Source organism: Helianthus annuus, chromosome 12 (assembly GCF_002127325.2).
Source record: "Helianthus annuus cultivar XRQ/B chromosome 12, HanXRQr2.0-SUNRISE, whole genome shotgun sequence".
In the NCBI taxonomy this organism is placed as follows: Eukaryota; Viridiplantae; Streptophyta; class Magnoliopsida; order Asterales; family Asteraceae; genus Helianthus; species Helianthus annuus.
The window spans coordinates 161,776,942-161,794,903 of record NC_035444.2 but is presented as its reverse complement, the minus strand read 5'-3'; the positions used below and the strand labels follow the sequence as shown (position 1 = coordinate 161,794,903).

General features: G+C 40.5%; 1 protein-coding gene across 8 annotated transcripts; it reads left to right on the top strand.

Annotated features, from left to right (window-relative positions):
• Nucleotides 1-213: 213 nt before the first annotated feature.
• On the top strand, nt 214-17,583 carry LOC110896176 (rac-like GTP-binding protein ARAC3). Of its 8 annotated transcripts, none has more exons than XR_002567726.2 (6): nt 214-701; nt 1,104-1,187; nt 1,271-1,428; nt 1,611-2,182; nt 12,159-12,279; nt 12,465-13,319. XR_002567726.2 is itself a non-coding variant. In XM_022143629.2 (6 exons), the coding sequence occupies exons 1-6, from the start codon at nt 14,986-14,988 to the stop codon at nt 17,509-17,511; spliced, it is 444 nt and encodes a 147-aa protein (XP_021999321.1). In that variant the 5' UTR covers nt 14,118-14,985; the 3' UTR covers nt 17,512-17,583. The 8 variants fall into 8 exon arrangements, 3 of the variants coding, with proteins under 3 accessions (XP_021999322.1, XP_021999321.1, XP_035836424.1); XR_002567725.2 differs by having other exon boundaries at nt 1,063-1,187; XR_002567727.2 differs by having other exon boundaries at nt 215-701; nt 1,112-1,187.
• Nucleotides 17,584-17,962: the final 379 nt, after the last annotated feature.

Here is a 17,962-nt window from a genome sequence, read left to right as displayed (position 1 = left end):
ATTTTTTTTTTAATATTTTTTAAGTTAAAATCACTGCTTTTAGTAGCCAAAAAAAATTGTGTGTTTTTTAGCTATTTTTAGGTATTTTTGTTTGTGTTCACATTGGTTCTTGCGGTTCTCGCAATAAAGGGTGGTTACTAACGGATCTTTGTCCTATATCTATATATCTATATCTATCTATCTATATCTATCTATATATCTATATATCTATATAATACATCTCCAATGGATACAAAAGTAATTTAACACCTATTTTTTAAAATGGCAGACTAATAGTCTTAAATAAAACCTATATTTTTACATTTTCGTTCCCATTTTATCCTCCTCTTCACCTGAATCGTTCTCTTTCAATCTACCTTTGTATCATCAGTTTCTTCACCCTTCACCTGAATTCGTACCGAGAAGTCTGTATTGAAGTTTGATCTTTCACATTCCCTCACCTGCCCTTCAATTGAATGCTGCGACTCAATCGCTGCCTTTAATTAGTCGCCTCAATCCACCTCTTCTTATTCATAAACAACGCTTCTTCCTGTCATTATGCGGATTTGGATTTTCAATTCCGCGTGAAGGAGACGGCAATCGATTCATTCAAATCCCCAGTTTCTCTTCGGTAACAAAATTCAACAAACAATTGGCAATCGTCGGTGTGCTTCTCGGTAGCTCGTTCAAAGGAACCGTCGATGTCACTAATAGTTACGCAGGTTTGGTTTTTGATCGATTCGGTTTTTGTTTTGCGTGTGTTCTAGGGTTTGTTTGGATCTGAGGTGGTAAATTTAGTTATTGTAGATTGTTTTTGGTGACGTGACAGTTTAATTTTGTGTTTGTTTGTGGTTATAGATTGTTCATGATAAGATATGTGGTCTAGGCTTTATAATTGTGACAGATGTGACGGTTGAATTGTTGTGATTGTTCAGAATTATAGATTGTTTATGCTAAAGATGTGTATTCTAGGGTTTATATAATCATGACATATATGACGGTTGAATTGTTTTGGTTATTGAGGATTGTAGATTGTTTATGCTAACGATGTATTCTAGGGTTTATAAATTATAATCATGACAGATATGACGGTTGAATTTTTGTGCTTGTTCGTTGAATCGAAGTTCTACAGGGAAATGGAATTTGCTTCAAATGCCACTGGCTTTGTTCCCATGGTTCAATGGCCTCTTTTTCTTCTAGCCAGCAAGGTTATTCAAATTCTTGGTCCACATTTCGGTTCTTCTTATTTATTATGTGAATTTCTTCATTAAAGAAGTCGTTCTATATTTAGATATTCGTTGATGCAACATTTGGCGGCAGAGAGTGACTCACAAATACAATTGTGGGAAAGGATTTCGAGAGACGATCACATGAAATATGCAGTTGAAGAGTGTTTTACACCATCAAGCTGATTTTGACCTCAATTTTTGACAATGATGGCAAAGAGTGGTAAGTGTTTCGACTGTATATTTTGTTAGTTCTTTAAGCTAGAGATGAATTAATTGGCAAGTAAATTGGGTCGAAATGAGTAATGACACGCAAACACATTTTTTGCCTTTAGTTTTCTCGAGTTTTATAAATACTTGTTGTGTTTTAAATGATTGAAATTACTATATTATTATTTTCTGCAGGGTTAATAGAATATATGATGAAATTCGAGGAAGTATAGTGAAAGGAGCAACTGTCTCTTGTTACTCAGAAAGTGTTTGGATCCGAAATTTGTTGTGGTATAACTGGTGGATGAATCTATATTTATCATTTTTGTTGTGATTTAAATTATTGAATAGTTGAACATGTGCGGTTGTGTGTTTGTTGATTAGTGATGAACGATAATGATTTGTGTTGGTTTGGAAGTTTCTTTATGATTTTAAACCTATTTTTTGTGGTTCTTTTTCATATGGTCCAATTTCTTTTTTCCAGCATTGTTCAACCATCACTATGATTTTTTGTCTTTTAGGATTCAGTATGTGAGAGTGTATGTTGTGTGTCAGCAGCCTATTCGAAATTGTTGCATATCGGGTATATTTTTGGGCAAAAGTCACGGGACCCATATATTCTCGGACGAAATCCGTTCGGGGGAGGACTCAATACGTATAAAATTTTCGGACGTGATATGCGTAAAATTTCTAACCTTCGCACCTGATTTTTTGCCCAAGTCTCATAAATCGAGCTCCAATTTTCATTTTCAAATCCTTTATTTGAGGTTAGTTAGTCACCTAAACTTATAAAACATGATCCGATTTTTTGTATCTTTTTAATATAGATGATCTTTACAAAAAGTAGGGTTGTTGTCACACCCCAACCGATGGCGGAATCATCGGGGTGCGGCACTAGGCGAATCAGATTGCTCAAGAGAATCCATAACAACTATATTGCGATAATATTTATTACATTTGTCATCCCATACTAACAAACAATACAATCACATAAGTTATCACAGATTTCTTGTCCTCTCGAACAATTCAAATCCGACAACCTATAATTTAGATGAGTATCTAGACTTCCTAGCTTGATTTGATGTAAACTTCGGCTAAACCTGCAACATACGTTAAAACTTTGTCAATACAAAAGTATTGGCGAGTATACAGGTTTGATATGTGATAGTGTGATAGAATAAAAGTGCTGCGAATTTCCACATGCATAAACGTAATACACAACATATATACTCACAAAACTGATACTACCAGCTAAGTCCTCGATGCTCGACTCTTGATGGCATAACTAGACCCCGTCGGGCGAAATAGTACTATACTAGTCTTGGTGGGACGTCACGAGTATAAGTCCTAGCATACATGTACTAGCATCACGTATATCTATGCAAACAGTTATTCGCCAGTGATAAATAGTCCAATTAAATCATTCGTTTGATAAGTTTGGTTTTTATGGAACGTATGTTACACCCAAAATTCGATAAAAGGGGTCAAGTATACTCACAGCGCGTTTTCGGTTAGGTTTGCGGAACCGGTGCCGGAGAATATCCTGATTTCAGATAATTTATGTGAGTGATAGGTTACTATGCGTTAAATGGTATCGATTTGCGTGAAATCGGGCGAATTTGGGTTGAAATCGGACAAAATGGTGAAATTGGGCTGAAAATTGTAATTGGGCTGGCCCAGTCGAACAGGCCACTCGATCGAGTGGGCCTGGTCGGTCGGATGGGCTTGGTTGGTCGGATGGCGTGATCGATCGAATGGGCCTGATCGATCGACCAGCTGTTCGATCGGACCAGCTGTTCGATCGGACCAGCTGTTCGATCGGACCAGCTGTTCGATCGGACCAGCTGTTCGATCGGACCAGCTGTTCGATCGGACCAGCTGTTCGATCGGACCAGCTGTTCGATCGGACCAGCTGTTCGATCGGACCAGCTGTTCGATCGACCAGCTGTTCGATCGACCAGCTGTTCGATTGGCCATCCTGTTCGGCTGTTTTCGATGATTTTTCGAGCGTTTTTCAGCGTTTTGGGTTAGGACGTTACGATGAGGTGTTAAGCAACTGAAATCCCGTCAATTCCGACCTGTTTTAACGGCCGGGAATCACCCCGTTCGTCGGAACTGGTCGTTTTTGTCGGTTTTTCCGTGTCTAACTCGAAATCGATCATTTTATCACTAGATCTGATGTAAAAACCTTGATTTTACTTAGGAAATGCCCTGGATCTGAGTTGTTCTTGATGATATAAGGTCAACACTTGAAGTTCATAAGAACTTTGTGATGAAATCTATCCGAACAACCCAAATCCGTGGCCTTTTGATTAGAAAAACATTGATTTGGTTGAGATTCATGAAGAATCGTACGTAAATCATCCGAATCTGAGTTGTTCTTCATGGGATGACATCACCTTTGAAGAACTTTGTGGTGACATCACCTTAGAACACCCCAAATCCGTTGATTTCACGGTTAAAAATCGAGATTCGAAAGATAGAAAGATGAAGGATTGCATTTGGATCAAGAAAGTACAAGATTCGGGTTGAAAACTTACAAGATTCGGAAGAAATCGAGAGATTTGAGGGCTGGAACGTCTTGTTCGGTTAGGAGCAGCAACACAAGTGTTTGGGAGTGAATGGAGGGGTATTTATAGGCAAGGAAGGAGAAAGGAAGGCAAAACAGCAGTTGGTTCGGCTGGCCCGTTCGATCGGCTGGCCCAGTCGATCGGCTGGCCTAGTCGATCGGTTAGCCCAGTCGATCGGCTGGCCTAGTCGATCGGTTAGCCCAGTCGATCGGCTGGCCTAGTCGATCGGTTAGCCCAGTCGATCGGCTGGCCTAGTCGATCGGTTAGCCCAGTCGATCGGCTGGCCCAGTCGATCGGCTGGCCCAGTCGATCGGCTGGCCTAGTCGATCGGACTGGCCCATCCGATCGGACTGGCCTATCTGATTGGGCCGGTCTGACCAATTGGACTAGTCTGATCGAATTGATCCGTTCGGAAGCCTTTTGATCCCGTTTTTGGTGCGATCTCGACGGTTTAAGCCATATTTTTATATATTTATATAATTATTAATTTATTTATTATAATTAATCACAAAAGGGCCGTATATACGTATTTATGTATCCAATTCTCAGTGCGGTGATCAAGTTACGCGTGCCTTCGAGTGCGTTCTTCGATGTGATGTGCCACACTGATTATCGGGGCACCACTTACTCATATTTCCATCATCGTCATGACGGTTAGAGTCATAGTACTCACCCGATAACCCTCGTTAGCGTTGATTACTCACATTTTGACACCTCACGCTCATCGAGAAGGGTAGTTTAGGCCTTTACTCGACATCATCGTGAGTGTTATGCAAAATAGGTTTGTAATAGCGATAGAATATGCGTAATTATTCGATTATACTTCGATTTAGCGATATAACTGGTATAGTTACATTATGATCCGAATCTCCGGTGCTAGGCGCAACGAGTGTATCGAGTAGTAACAACGCACGAAGGTGCGGGTTGTTACAGTATCCCCTCCTTTAGGAAATTTCGTCCCGAAATTAATCCAATAGTAGGGTTGTAAGAGTTGATGCGATTGAGAGTAGAGATTATTAGCGTCTAGATAACGAGCGATCGATTACGATTTGGCGAGTGAAAATAGAGAGAGCATACGATTCGATTACTTAGAAGTGATAACGCATACAAAAAGCAATTTTATAGCGTTTTAAACTTACCAATACTCGATTAATTTCCGAAATTAATTAAGAAAAATCTCCTCATGGCGCGGTGTCGACCGTTTTGATGTCCACACCAGCGCTATGTGGAGGGTTTTGTTATTTGATAACAGGTTTTGAGTTTTACATTTTAAAAGAATCAGGTGGCAAAATAAGTTTTAAGAAAACTTTCCTACAACGTGGGTTCGAGCGGAACTCGACTGCCAAACCCTCGTTCTCGGGAAGATTTCTGTCGGTCATTGCAAAGGTTTTTAAGAAAAGAATTGGACTTATGAAATTTTCATTGGGCACGGAGCCAAACTGATTCGATGTTTTCTCCATGTTGTAAGGAATTTCATTCGTCCAACGGTTTTAGTAAAAATTTTATAAAAATAGGTTTTCCTTAATAATATGGAAAAATAACTTACATCGGGCCCCACGTGGCACCTTCCCACAAAAGTTCGTTAATATGGTTAAAACACTTATATATAGGAAGTACCAGCGGCGTATCCACCATGCTTTACCCATATTAACTCCGTTTCATGAGGCAGTGTCATGCGTGCCGATAAGACACAGATAGAATTTCGATTCCCTTGATCCTAGCGATGAGGTGCTAGACCGAGTTTTGAATAGAAATAAGTTGGATGCAAACCAAGCGTAGGCAGCGGGTGCGAGTAGTCCGGTCGCACAACGCTGATATGGTATGCTTGGTTGGGCAACGAATGACACGATTTGGATTCGGGTAAATGAGATTTCGATTTGATTCCACACGAAGTTTGCATGGCACGTTTCCACAAGACTTGCTAATATGACAAACACCATGTTTCCATATTAGTTTTATCTTGTGAAGCAATGTCATGCACCCTAACATTACACCACCTGCGATGACTTCCAAGTAACATTCGAACATCGATAGACAATAGATTTCAACAGATTGATATGCGACGATTGTTGCGTTGCGAGTGATAGACGATTGATTGAACTGATTACACCACGAATAGTACTAAGGCTAGCCCACATGGCCTTTTTCCACAAAGTCAACTAATATGGTTAAAACATCACCATGTTTCAACCTTATTAATTTTATCTCGTGAAGCGAGGTCGTGCGCGCTAACATGTCGAGTAGAATGCATACACCGATAAGTAATAGCGAACCACGATAAGAGTATCGAGTGGATGGATTAGGTGCGAGGCGCGTTAAGAGTGGAAGGCGGCGAGTGATTCTCGATACTCGTCTAGCGAATCCACAATAGGCGATCCACACCAGCTGATAGAGGTTCACACGGTTGACAATAACTAGCGTTAGAGATTTTTAGACAATACATGATGCGATTGCGATTTCGAGCCACATATCGAATGATTTGATTGCGAGATTGATCCGGCAAAACTGCGATTAGGTTGCGTTCTAAACTTTACGACCAGTCTCACGTTGCTCCAATTGCTCTTCGGGGTGAACTTACCTAAGTTCATCGATGTGGCAATTTGTGTACGCGGACTTACGAGAAGCCTCGCAGTGATGCGGTTTAGTTTTGTTACGCCTTGTGATTGATGGTAGAGTGTCAAATTAACCATAATAGTATAATAGGTCTAATAACGTCCAACTCCACATGGCACTTTCTTCACGAAGTTTCGGTAGTATGGTAAAGCGTACCCCCGCGTCACCCCTACTACTTATGCCCCGTGCTTTGGTGTCACACTTTGTTGACACGGCCTTGACCGTGCTTTTAAACGTTATGGCACCATTAGAACTTCACTACGATCTCCGTGCACTGACCAAGATAATCCCGTGTGCACCCGTGATTAGTTGTCCCTTGCACGTATACCGTACCTCGTTCTAAGAGTGTTATAGGGATAAAATACATAATATAGTACATAGTGCTAGCGTCTAGATAGTGCTCGATTGTAAGAGAAATAGAATCCGCACACGATGATATATGAAATAAGTTCCAGAAATGATAGTGATAAGTCGGATTATTACAACAACATTAGGATCAAAATAACGTTGTTGTGGATACTTGCGGAGACGGCGGTTGCTGATGACTTCCTTCCAGGTCACGGTCCTGTACGGCACTGCGACGTATAATGCCCATACCAGTTGCAATTTGCGCAATAGCGACATTTTGCTTCTAGCGGGTGATGATACGTGCATGTGAAACACAGGGGATGAGATCCATTGTAAGCTCGCTTTGACTGAACTGGAACTGATCGGAGAGGTTCGGGTTGCGGCAGTCCAGTTGTTGAAGAGTCTGGGCTCATGGTCTTTCGTTTGCGGCTCGGTTGGGCTTCCTGAGTTGATGCGGCGTCGTCTTCGGATTCGCCTGACGATTTAGCGGAGGCATTGTCGGAGTAATTCTTAGAAGAATCCTCCGAGGAGCTGTCAGATGAACCACCGACCGATTCTCCAGAGGAATCGTCGGATGAGTGGATGATGATTGCTTGATGAGCTCGTGTGACAGGCTTCTTGGTGAAGGATCCGTTTACGACTCGTTTGCTGTTGAGCTCTGCGGCTAGACGGTAGGCTTCTTCGATGGTAGTAGGTTTTGCAGCTTCGACAAAATCACCCACACGCTCTGGTAAGCCACGAATATACTTCGCGATAGCTTTCTTCGGAGTGTCGACTTGACTTGGGAAGATTATGCTAAGCTGTTTGAACCTTGCTGTATAGCTCGCATTGTCACCTTCGGCTTGCTTGATTTCCCAAAATTCGTTCTCTAGCTTCTGGACTTCGTGAGGGGGACAATATTCTTCCTTCATGAGTTCCTTCAGCTCACCCCATGAGAGGGCGTAAGCTGCGGAGATCCCACGTTTGTTGCGTTCGACGGTCCACCAATCGAGTGCTCGGGATTGGAATACTCCGGTGGCGCAAGTAGTTTGAAGGTCCTCGGGGCACCCACTCTGACGAAGGGTAACCTCGATGGCATCGAACCACTGGAATAATTGAGAAACATCTCCTTCACCCGTGAAAGGCATCGGATCACAGGCTTTGAAGTGTTTGTAGAGAAATGCAGATTCCGTCTTAACGTCTTCCGGGGCTCGAGAGTGGCTTTGAGAGTGCACTTGCGCGACAATTTGAGGAATGAGCTTGACCACTTCCTTGGTCACAATTGAGGCAATCCTCTTATCGGCGCGTCGTTGGGCTCTTCTCCTAGCTACTCGTCTCGAGATCGAGTTGTTGGAAGGCATCTAGACAGAAGGATTCGGAATGAGATTCGATCATAATGATTTCTGAACTTTTGATGCGATTTGATTCGATCAAAACTTGGTATAGAATTTAATTAAACACATAGGAGTCACATAGGAAAAATTCTAGGTTCCTAAACTCTCACATAATTGATTCGTTTTGTATTTAATACATATAGATATAGTTGTAGGTTACACATAAATATTGATTTAGAATTCACGAGGACGCGATGAGAGAAATAGCGTAAGCGAATTCGAGTACTTAGACGTTGGTTTTGTTGCGATCATTCGGTCTTTGTTTTAGATTGCGATGGCTGTGCAAGTTGTGCGCTTCGTAAATCGAGGTTCGTAAATTCGATAAATCGGGAAATCGGTAAATCGTAAAGCTTAAATTTGAAAACTCATAGACGTAAACCATTCACGTAAAATTTAGATGGAATGCCTTGGGTGTTTAGGCGTTGACTACCCAAGTAACCCGACTACAACCAAAAGGTTCGGGCATACGCGTTGACCTAGAGGACTCACGCTTCCACTGGGATGCAGCTCCTAACATTCGTCTCTCTAGTCTTCGCGCAGCCTGAGTCGTTGTTATGGTCGTGACCTTGGTGAGAGCTTTTGTAAACCATTTTATGGAGTGGAACAGTTGATTAAGGTATGGGTTTCACCCCTGGCTTAACAACTTCGTTCCCATTTGTGGTTATGCTCATCGAATAAATCCGAGAGTTCCACCAGAATTTCGAAATGGAGACCTTTTGTCGAGATGTGGATGTCACTCCTAGCTCAACAAAGAGTTCTCGTGCTAGAAAAATACGCTGAGTGAGTGATCCTATCGAGAGTTATTGGTTTTCACACCTGGTCTCGACTAGATCACTCGGTTTTGTTATGCGAGTAGTTTTGAAAACATGTGTATTGTGTCAGCCTTAGGAAAGGCTAAGTAACCTTCTAGCCTTAGGAAAGGCTCTTTGTGTGAAGCTGTAGTATGCGGTGTTCACACAATAGTTGTAACTTTTCAACAAATTCGGTCGAGAGTAGCAAGTTGGCCCAAACAAACCCTAACGAGTTCGTAAGAGTCGGCCTGTTGGTACTTAGACTATAGACTAGGTCACTTTCATAAGACATCGACCCGGACTAGGTCGAGTCTCAAACTTTGCCTAATTCCCTATAGTTATGGCTCTGATACCAATCTGTCACACCCCAACCGATGGCGGAATCATCGGGGTGCGGCACTAGGCGAATCAGATTGCTCAAGAGAATCCATAACAACTATATTGCGATAATATTTATTACATTTGTCATCCCATACTAACAAACAATACAATCACATAAGTTATCACAGATTTCTTGTCCTCTCGAACAATTCAAATCCGACAACCTATAATTTAGATGAGTATCTAGACTTCCTAGCTTGATTTGATGTAAACTTCGGCTAAACCTGCAACATACGTTAAAACTTTGTCAATACAAAAGTATTGGCGAGTATACAGGTTTGATATGTGATAGTGTGATAGAATAAAAGTGCTGCGAATTTCCACATGCATAAACGTAATACACAACATATATACTCACAAAACTGATACTACCAGCTAAGTCCTCGATGCTCGACTCTTGATGGCATAACTAGACCCCGTCGGGCGAAATAGTACTATACTAGTCTTGGTGGGACGTCACGAGTATAAGTCCTAGCATACATGTACTAGCATCACGTATATCTATGCAAACAGTTATTCGCCAGTGATAAATAGTCCAATTAAATCATTCGTTTGATAAGTTTGGTTTTTATGGAACGTATGTTACACCCAAAATTCGATAAAAGGGGTCAAGTATACTCACAGCGCGTTTTCGGTTAGGTTTGCGGAACCGGTGCCGGAGAATATCCTGATTTCAGATAATTTATGTGAGTGATAGGTTACTATGCGTTAAATGGTATCGATTTGCGTGAAATCGGGCGAATTTGGGTTGAAATCGGACAAAATGGTGAAATTGGGCTGAAAATTGTAATTGGGCTGGCCCAGTCGAACAGGCCACTCGATCGAGTGGGCCTGGTCGGTCGGATGGGCTTGGTTGGTCGGATGGCGTGATCGATCGAATGGGCCTGATCGATCGACCAGCTGTTCGATCGGACCAGCTGTTCGATCGGACCAGCTGTTCGATCGGACCAGCTGTTCGATCGGACCAGCTGTTCGATCGGACCAGCTGTTCGATCGGACCAGCTGTTCGATCGGACCAGCTGTTCGATCGGACCAGCTGTTCGATCGGACCAGCTGTTCGATCGGACCAGCTGTTCGATCGACCAGCTGTTCGATCGACCAGCTGTTCGATTGGCCATCCTGTTCGGCTGTTTTCGATGATTTTTCGAGCGTTTTTCAGCGTTTTGGGTTAGGACGTTACGATGAGGTGTTAAGCAACTGAAATCCCGTCAATTCCGACCTGTTTTAACGGCCGGGAATCACCCCGTTCGTCGGAACTGGTCGTTTTTGTCGGTTTTTCCGTGTCTAACTCGAAATCGATCATTTTATCACTAGATCTGATGTAAAAACCTTGATTTTACTTAGGAAATGCCCTGGATCTGAGTTGTTCTTGATGATATAAGGTCAACACTTGAAGTTCATAAGAACTTTGTGATGAAATCTATCCGAACAACCCAAATCCGTGGCCTTTTGATTAGAAAAACATTGATTTGGTTGAGATTCATGAAGAATCGTACGTAAATCATCCGAATCTGAGTTGTTCTTCATGGGATGACATCACCTTTGAAGAACTTTGTGGTGACATCACCTTAGAACACCCCAAATCCGTTGATTTCACGGTTAAAAATCGAGATTCGAAAGATAGAAAGATGAAGGATTGCATTTGGATCAAGAAAGTACAAGATTCGGGTTGAAAACTTACAAGATTCGGAAGAAATCGAGAGATTTGAGGGCTGGAACGTCTTGTTCGGTTAGGAGCAGCAACACAAGTGTTTGGGAGTGAATGGAGGGGTATTTATAGGCAAGGAAGGAGAAAGGAAGGCAAAACAGCAGTTGGTTCGGCTGGCCCGTTCGATCGGCTGGCCCAGTCGATCGGCTGGCCTAGTCGATCGGTTAGCCCAGTCGATCGGCTGGCCTAGTCGATCGGTTAGCCCAGTCGATCGGCTGGCCTAGTCGATCGGTTAGCCCAGTCGATCGGCTGGCCTAGTCGATCGGTTAGCCCAGTCGATCGGCTGGCTGGCCCAGTCGATCGGCTGGCCTAGTCGATCGGACTGGCCCATCCGATCGGACTGGCCTATCTGATTGGGCCGGTCTGACCAATTGGACTAGTCTGATCGAATTGATCCGTTCGGAAGCCTTTTGATCCCGTTTTTGGTGCGATCTCGACGGTTTAAGCCATATTTTTATATATTTATATAATTATTAATTTATTTATTATAATTAATCACAAAAGGGCCGTATATACGTATTTATGTATCCAATTCTCAGTGCGGTGATCAAGTTACGCGTGCCTTCGAGTGCGTTCTTCGATGTGATGTGCCACACTGATTATCGGGGCACCACTTACTCATATTTCCATCATCGTCATGACGGTTAGAGTCATAGTACTCACCCGATAACCCTCGTTAGCGTTGATTACTCACATTTTGACACCTCACGCTCATCGAGAAGGGTAGTTTAGGCCTTTACTCGACATCATCGTGAGTGTTATGCAAAATAGGTTTGTAATAGCGATAGAATATGCGTAATTATTCGATTATACTTCGATTTAGCGATATAACTGGTATAGTTACATTATGATCCGAATCTCCGGTGCTAGGCGCAACGAGTGTATCGAGTAGTAACAACGCACGAAGGTGCGGGTTGTTACAGTTGTAGAAGCAAATTTATATTACACATGATGAGCAGATGAGGAATTGATGAGGAATAAGTTCCTGGGGAAGAAGAAGCAATTGGTGCATTACAATTATTCCTTCTTTACATCAATGAATTTCTCTTAAAGATCGGTGATCCTGCAACTACAATGAAGGTAATTTTTTTTAAAATCTTATTTATCTCTGATTTAAAAAAAAAAAAAAACATTACCAGCAAGGTTTTTTTTTTAAAAAAAAAAAAACTTATAAAACTCCCGTGTTATTTGACATTTGGCAGTGCTACTCTTTATTTTGGCAAGATGTGGCATCTATATAACCATTTGGAAAATGTACATATTAGGTGATGGCGCACTTAACTCTCGCTCTGCTCCCTCAAGTCTACGAATTGTGCTCCTCGCCGTCGCAACACTTGAGGTACTGTAGCGCAAAGAAAAAAAAAGATGAGTATATTTTAACAAGAGATGGGAAGTTCCATCCGCTTACTTATGAATGAGGATATTTCGCATCTTTGACAGGCTAAAAGAGTTATTAGGTCAACCCAACATAGTGCAACTATGTTTTGACTTACACCCAGATTCAAAGAAATGGAAAAACATATGGACCGCTTGCGTTTTCTTGATCCCTCTGCAATGCGCTGGTAAACCCACTATATATATTTACGTATGGGGTGGGCCTAGGCTACCCAGTGTTGTCTGCGATCGCAGGCGTATGGGGCTGCCTTTTGCCACTGGGTTACCTCAGGTAGCCGTGCTTTTATTCGTTGGTCGTCTAAAAAACAACCAATTTAGTCTTTTGAAGCTTGAATCTTAATGTAAGCAACACGAGCTTTACGAGTATTTGTTGATCAGGTTTACAAACCATTATCATTTTTTTATATGGTTTTGGCACAATTAGCACAACAAAGAACCCAATATATGTGCAGTCTTATACTCTTTCTGTAGAAGCCCGGCGAAAGACGGTGCAAGGTTGGTAACAACCTACAAAGAACAAGTTGAGGTGGAAATTTCAACCTATTCACCAAAAATGGGTCCATTCAACTTATATTTTTCAAACTTTGCTCTGTATTAACTTCTATTATTTTTTTAAATAGAGATTGTAGATGGTAAGTGCTGGTGGTATGTTGGTGATATGTTCATGTCTTGCATTATTTACTCCGCCGCAACGCGCGGGTCTCCCACTAGTACTATATATAAGCATTTCCCATGTCTAAAATAGTAATTTCCATTCAATTTTTTAAGATGGCATATGAAAGGTTAACTTAAAATCCTAATTTTTTACCATTTTGTTCCCTTTCTACCCTTCTCACATAAAATAAAATAGATAAACAGATTAATCAATCTCATCTCTCTACGCCGGTTCCCTTCTCATTCAATGCGATTATCAGTTTCTTCAACTCAATCGTTCCTCTTTCAATGCAATCATCAGATTCTTGAATTCAAAAGCCCTGTCCGTTTGCATAAGTCCTCCTGAGATGACGTCGGGTCGGTGATGATGGTGTTCAGATGATGGCGGTGGTAAGTTGTGGACAAAGAGAAGCCCCAACAACGATGGCTTTAGGGTTCTGTCGCAAGTCAGTTAAGGAATTATTAGGATTCGGGCAGATGAATATTGTGGTAAAGGATCCTTCTTCAATTGCCCGTTTGTTTCCGCTAACATGATTTTGCAAAAAACTGAAAATTTTCTCAACTTAACTTGAGAAAACGGGATATAGAATAGTAGTATGTCGGGCGTGGCCTGGTAGTACCCAAAAGAACCGAAACGCTGATAAATCTTTCGACCATTCTAATTTACCAGCCGGCAGATCTGAGGTCTTTAGCTCTCTAATTTATCATTCTCGTTGTAATTCAATGAAGTTTCTGGACTGGTACCTGAAGATTGGAGTCGTATCAGCTGCAATCTATGGAGTATTTTACGATCAATACCGGCTTATGTAAGAATCACCTTATAATGATATAATCCACTGATGTATTGGTTATTTAGTTTTTATCATTTGCCAGTTGAATTTTGTTTATCTGTTTGTGTTTATGAAACTATATATTCTGGTTAATCATCACTATTAGGGTTTTGTTTTATCTTTATTCATCACCAATGAATTTTTATATTTAATCTGATTTTATTTTATTTTTTTGGGTTTGAATTCGGTTGTCGAATCGTCGGACAATTCTGCTGTTCTCGAGACGAAATCGTCTTCGGTTGAAAGAATCAGTAAGAAATCAAGTGGCGGTTTGGATGCCGATAGTGTTCAATTCGAGAATCTTACTGCTAGAAAAGTGGAATCGGACATTTCGGTTGAGGAATTGCTTCGATATGGTGACCCGAACAAGAAGTCGAAACGGGTATTCGATAAAACACAAGAACTGACTTACGAACAGAAGCTCGAAATAAGAAGGAATTTGTTTAGAGAATTCGCGTATTTGAAAAAAAGAGTTTGCGATGATGATGATTCGTATACTCTTGAACTAGAACGCGAGGGGCCGAATAAGAAACGAAATAAGTACGAATGCTTGAACTGCAACAAGGTTTTTACGTCGTTTCAAGGGCTTGGCGGGCATAGACCGTGTCACAAAAAGAACAATACGGTCGGGTCAAAACACGACAGTGGCGAAAACAGTTTAGAAGGTGACTTTGCACATACTCGAAAGGCGAAGTACGATAAGAAAACGAAGGTGAAAAAGATCAAAGGGCACGAATGCCCGATTTGTTTCAGGATGTTTAAATCGGGGCAAGCTTTAGGTGGTCACAAACGGTCTCATTTTATTAACGGGTCGATGGATCATTATGCGGCCATGGGTCACGCGGCTCCATCGTGTTCGGATATGATTGATCTCAATCTTGCTGCTCCAGAAGAGGACCAGGATTGAATGGTCAACGACTCAACGATTGAGTGGTCAACTGGTAAAAAAGTTTAATTTCTATTTTGTTGGTGATTTTGCATGGTATGAACTAGAGAGGTTAAAAGTTGCATTTTTGTTTCTTTTGGTTATGTTCATCAAATTCTTGCTATGTTTCTTGAAAACATGTTGAATTCTCAAGATTTTGGGATAAGTTACAGGAATTTTCTTTAAATGTTAATTGATTTTAAAATTTTGTAAATGATGAGTAGTTATTGAAGGAACAATGACTTAGATTTCTCATGAAATAGTACTTGCTATCCTTTATCAGTAGATTGGATTTACGTGTCTTGTCTGATTTGTTTTGGTTGATTATAAATGTTTGTTTGGAACAGGACAGGAAGATTACAACAGATTGAGACCTCTGAGTTATCGCGGTGCAGATGTTTTTATACTCGCGTTTTCACTAATTAGCAAGGCCAGCTATGAAGATATCTCTAAAAAGGTAATTTGGTCTTTCCGCGTTGTTTTAATTGTTTTATAACTAAATGTTCGTACAATTTATGATCATGGTAACAGTCTGTAAATCTTTGAGTAAAATGGTAACTTTCAAGTTTTAACCCCTCGTAGATAATTTCTTGATTTGACTCGTTTGTGTTATAATAATACAACCCGAATTGACCTATTCATAAGTAAAGGGGTCGAAATTGCCACCTCTAAATTAGTAAATAATCAATCTAGATTACTTTCGTTGTCTATTTTATATCTGAAACAAATTCGACCCATAAAAAACTCATATGCTATTCGTTTATAACATCATCATTTGTGGGGCCCGTTTGTATCGAGAAGATAGCTAAGTGTCCCCGTTTGTCTCATTTACTTGGTGTTTGTTGCATTGTGCAGTGGATTCCTGAATTGAGGCATTACGCACCCGGAGTTCCAATAATCCTTGTTGGAACAAAGCTAGGTTAGTTTTTATATTCATACGTAGACGCAATTACTTGCAATTAAATCATCTATTGACCCGTATTTACACTTATCAAATGATTTTAATAAATTTATAATAATTCTTTTTTTTTGTGGTCTCTATTTGAGTATAAATATGGAAATGGCGATTAAAAATTGTTTCTTGTAGATCTTCATGATGATAAGCAGTTTTTAACGGACCATCCCGGTGCAGTTCCAATTACAACGGCTCAGGTTGCCCCTATTGCCCGTTTTCTATGTCCTTTTCCACCAAGTTTGTTTTTTATACATAAAGTTTCATTCTTTTTATAAAATGGATATCTTTTCTTTAATTTCGATAGGGAGAGGAGTTGAGGAAGCTAATCGGTGCTCCTGCTTACATTGAGTGTAGCTCAAAAACACAGCAGGTGACATTTCAAGTGCTGGTTTTGAAAAGACAAATATTTGTACAATTGATTGTAATATGGTCATCATATTTTAAGTGAAGATTAAGGGGTAAAGGAGCTGAGCCAACCTAAGCTTGAGATCGACTCATTTAACTTACAAGAGCTTGAGCTCTAGCCTGGCTCATGCATAGTTTTTCAAGCTTGACCTTAGCTCTTTTATTATTTTTTATATACATTTATGTTTTTAAATATTATATATATATTATTTAGTTATCTTATCATAATTTTATATGTGGGCCATCGGGGGGCAAAAGTGAAAGTGCACTAATTTTAACGTTATTTTACTAATTTCGTGAGAATAACGTTAAAAGCTAAGGACGGTTAATCATGCATCATGTGGTGGCGTTGATAGCCGAAAGACAAAAGGGTACATGCACTAATCGGTCTTTGTCCCGATTGCTGAGTGTTATGTGCCTTATGTCCAAGGCTTGATGCAAAACTACTATCGAGCCGGGGGTCTCACTGGAAGCAGCCTCTCTATTCCTACGGGGTAGAGGTACGGCTGTCTACATCTTACCCTCCTCAGACCCTACCTTTGCTTTGCTATTGGTGGGATTTACTGAGTATGATGATGATGATGATGATAATTTTATATGTACTAATTATCACTATATAGATAGATGTATTTAATATATTAAAAGATAATAATGTAATAGTAAGCTCATTTAGGCTTGCGAGCCTACTCGATCCCGATAAGTGAATCTAAGGCTCGTTTAGGCTTGCGAGCTTACTCGAGCTTTTAGCGAGCCGATCTTGATGATAATTTTATATGTACTAATTATCACTATATAGATAGATGTATTTAATATATTAAAAGATAATAATGTAATAGTAAGCTCATTTAGGCTTGCGAGCCTACTCGATCCCGATAAGTGAATCTAAGGCTCGTTTAGGCTTGCGAGCTTACTCGAGCTTTTAGCGAGCCGATCTTGAGTAGCTCACGAGTAGCTTAGCTTGTTTACATCCTTAGAAAAGATCAAGTGTTTCGACTAAAAAAGAAACTTCATTTTTTACTGAAACTTTACGATTGTTTCTGCAGAATGTGAAGGTTGTTTTGGATGCAGCCATTAGTGTGGTTCTGCAGCCACCAAAGCAAAAGAAGAAAAAGAAGCGAAAGGGTCAAAAGGGGTGCTCCATATTGTGATTTTGGCCTCAAAAAAGTGAAAAATCTAGCATGAGGTGCTAATTACCTTTCTAAAGTATTTGATAAATTGCTCACTTTGTGTTTTTCTGTCTCATGAAAACAAGTTGTGTTGTGCTGAATATAAAATAGACTGGAGGTGTTTGTAAGCTCATATGTATATTGTTGAGGGTATTTTTGGTATTTGAAGTTTGCTCTGTTTGGGTTGAAATTAATTTGGTGTGGTTTTTGTAACCCTCATTCTTATTTGTTTAATGGCAGTTACCTTGTTCTATTACAACCTTTTTTTTTTCATAGTTATTGTTTAATTTTCATCATCATACTCAGTGAATCCCACCAATAACAAAGCTAAGATAGGGTCTCTGAGGAGGGTAAGGTGTAGACAACCTTACCTCTATCCTGTAGGAATAGAGAGACTGCTTTCAGTGAGACGACCTGTAGGAAAATAATTAGA

Excerpts from the sequence above, each read along its gene's own strand:
- LOC110896176 (XM_022143629.2), top strand. The coding sequence starts at position 14,986 with ATGGTCAACGACTCAACGATTGAGTGGTCAACTG. Across the intron at positions 15,020-15,350 it reads AACGATTGAGTGGTCAACTG|GACAGGAAGATTACAACAGA; the intron begins GTAAAAAAGTTT and ends TGTTTGGAACAG. Across the intron at positions 15,923-16,090 it reads CCTTGTTGGAACAAAGCTAG|ATCTTCATGATGATAAGCAG; the intron begins GTTAGTTTTTAT and ends TGTTTCTTGTAG.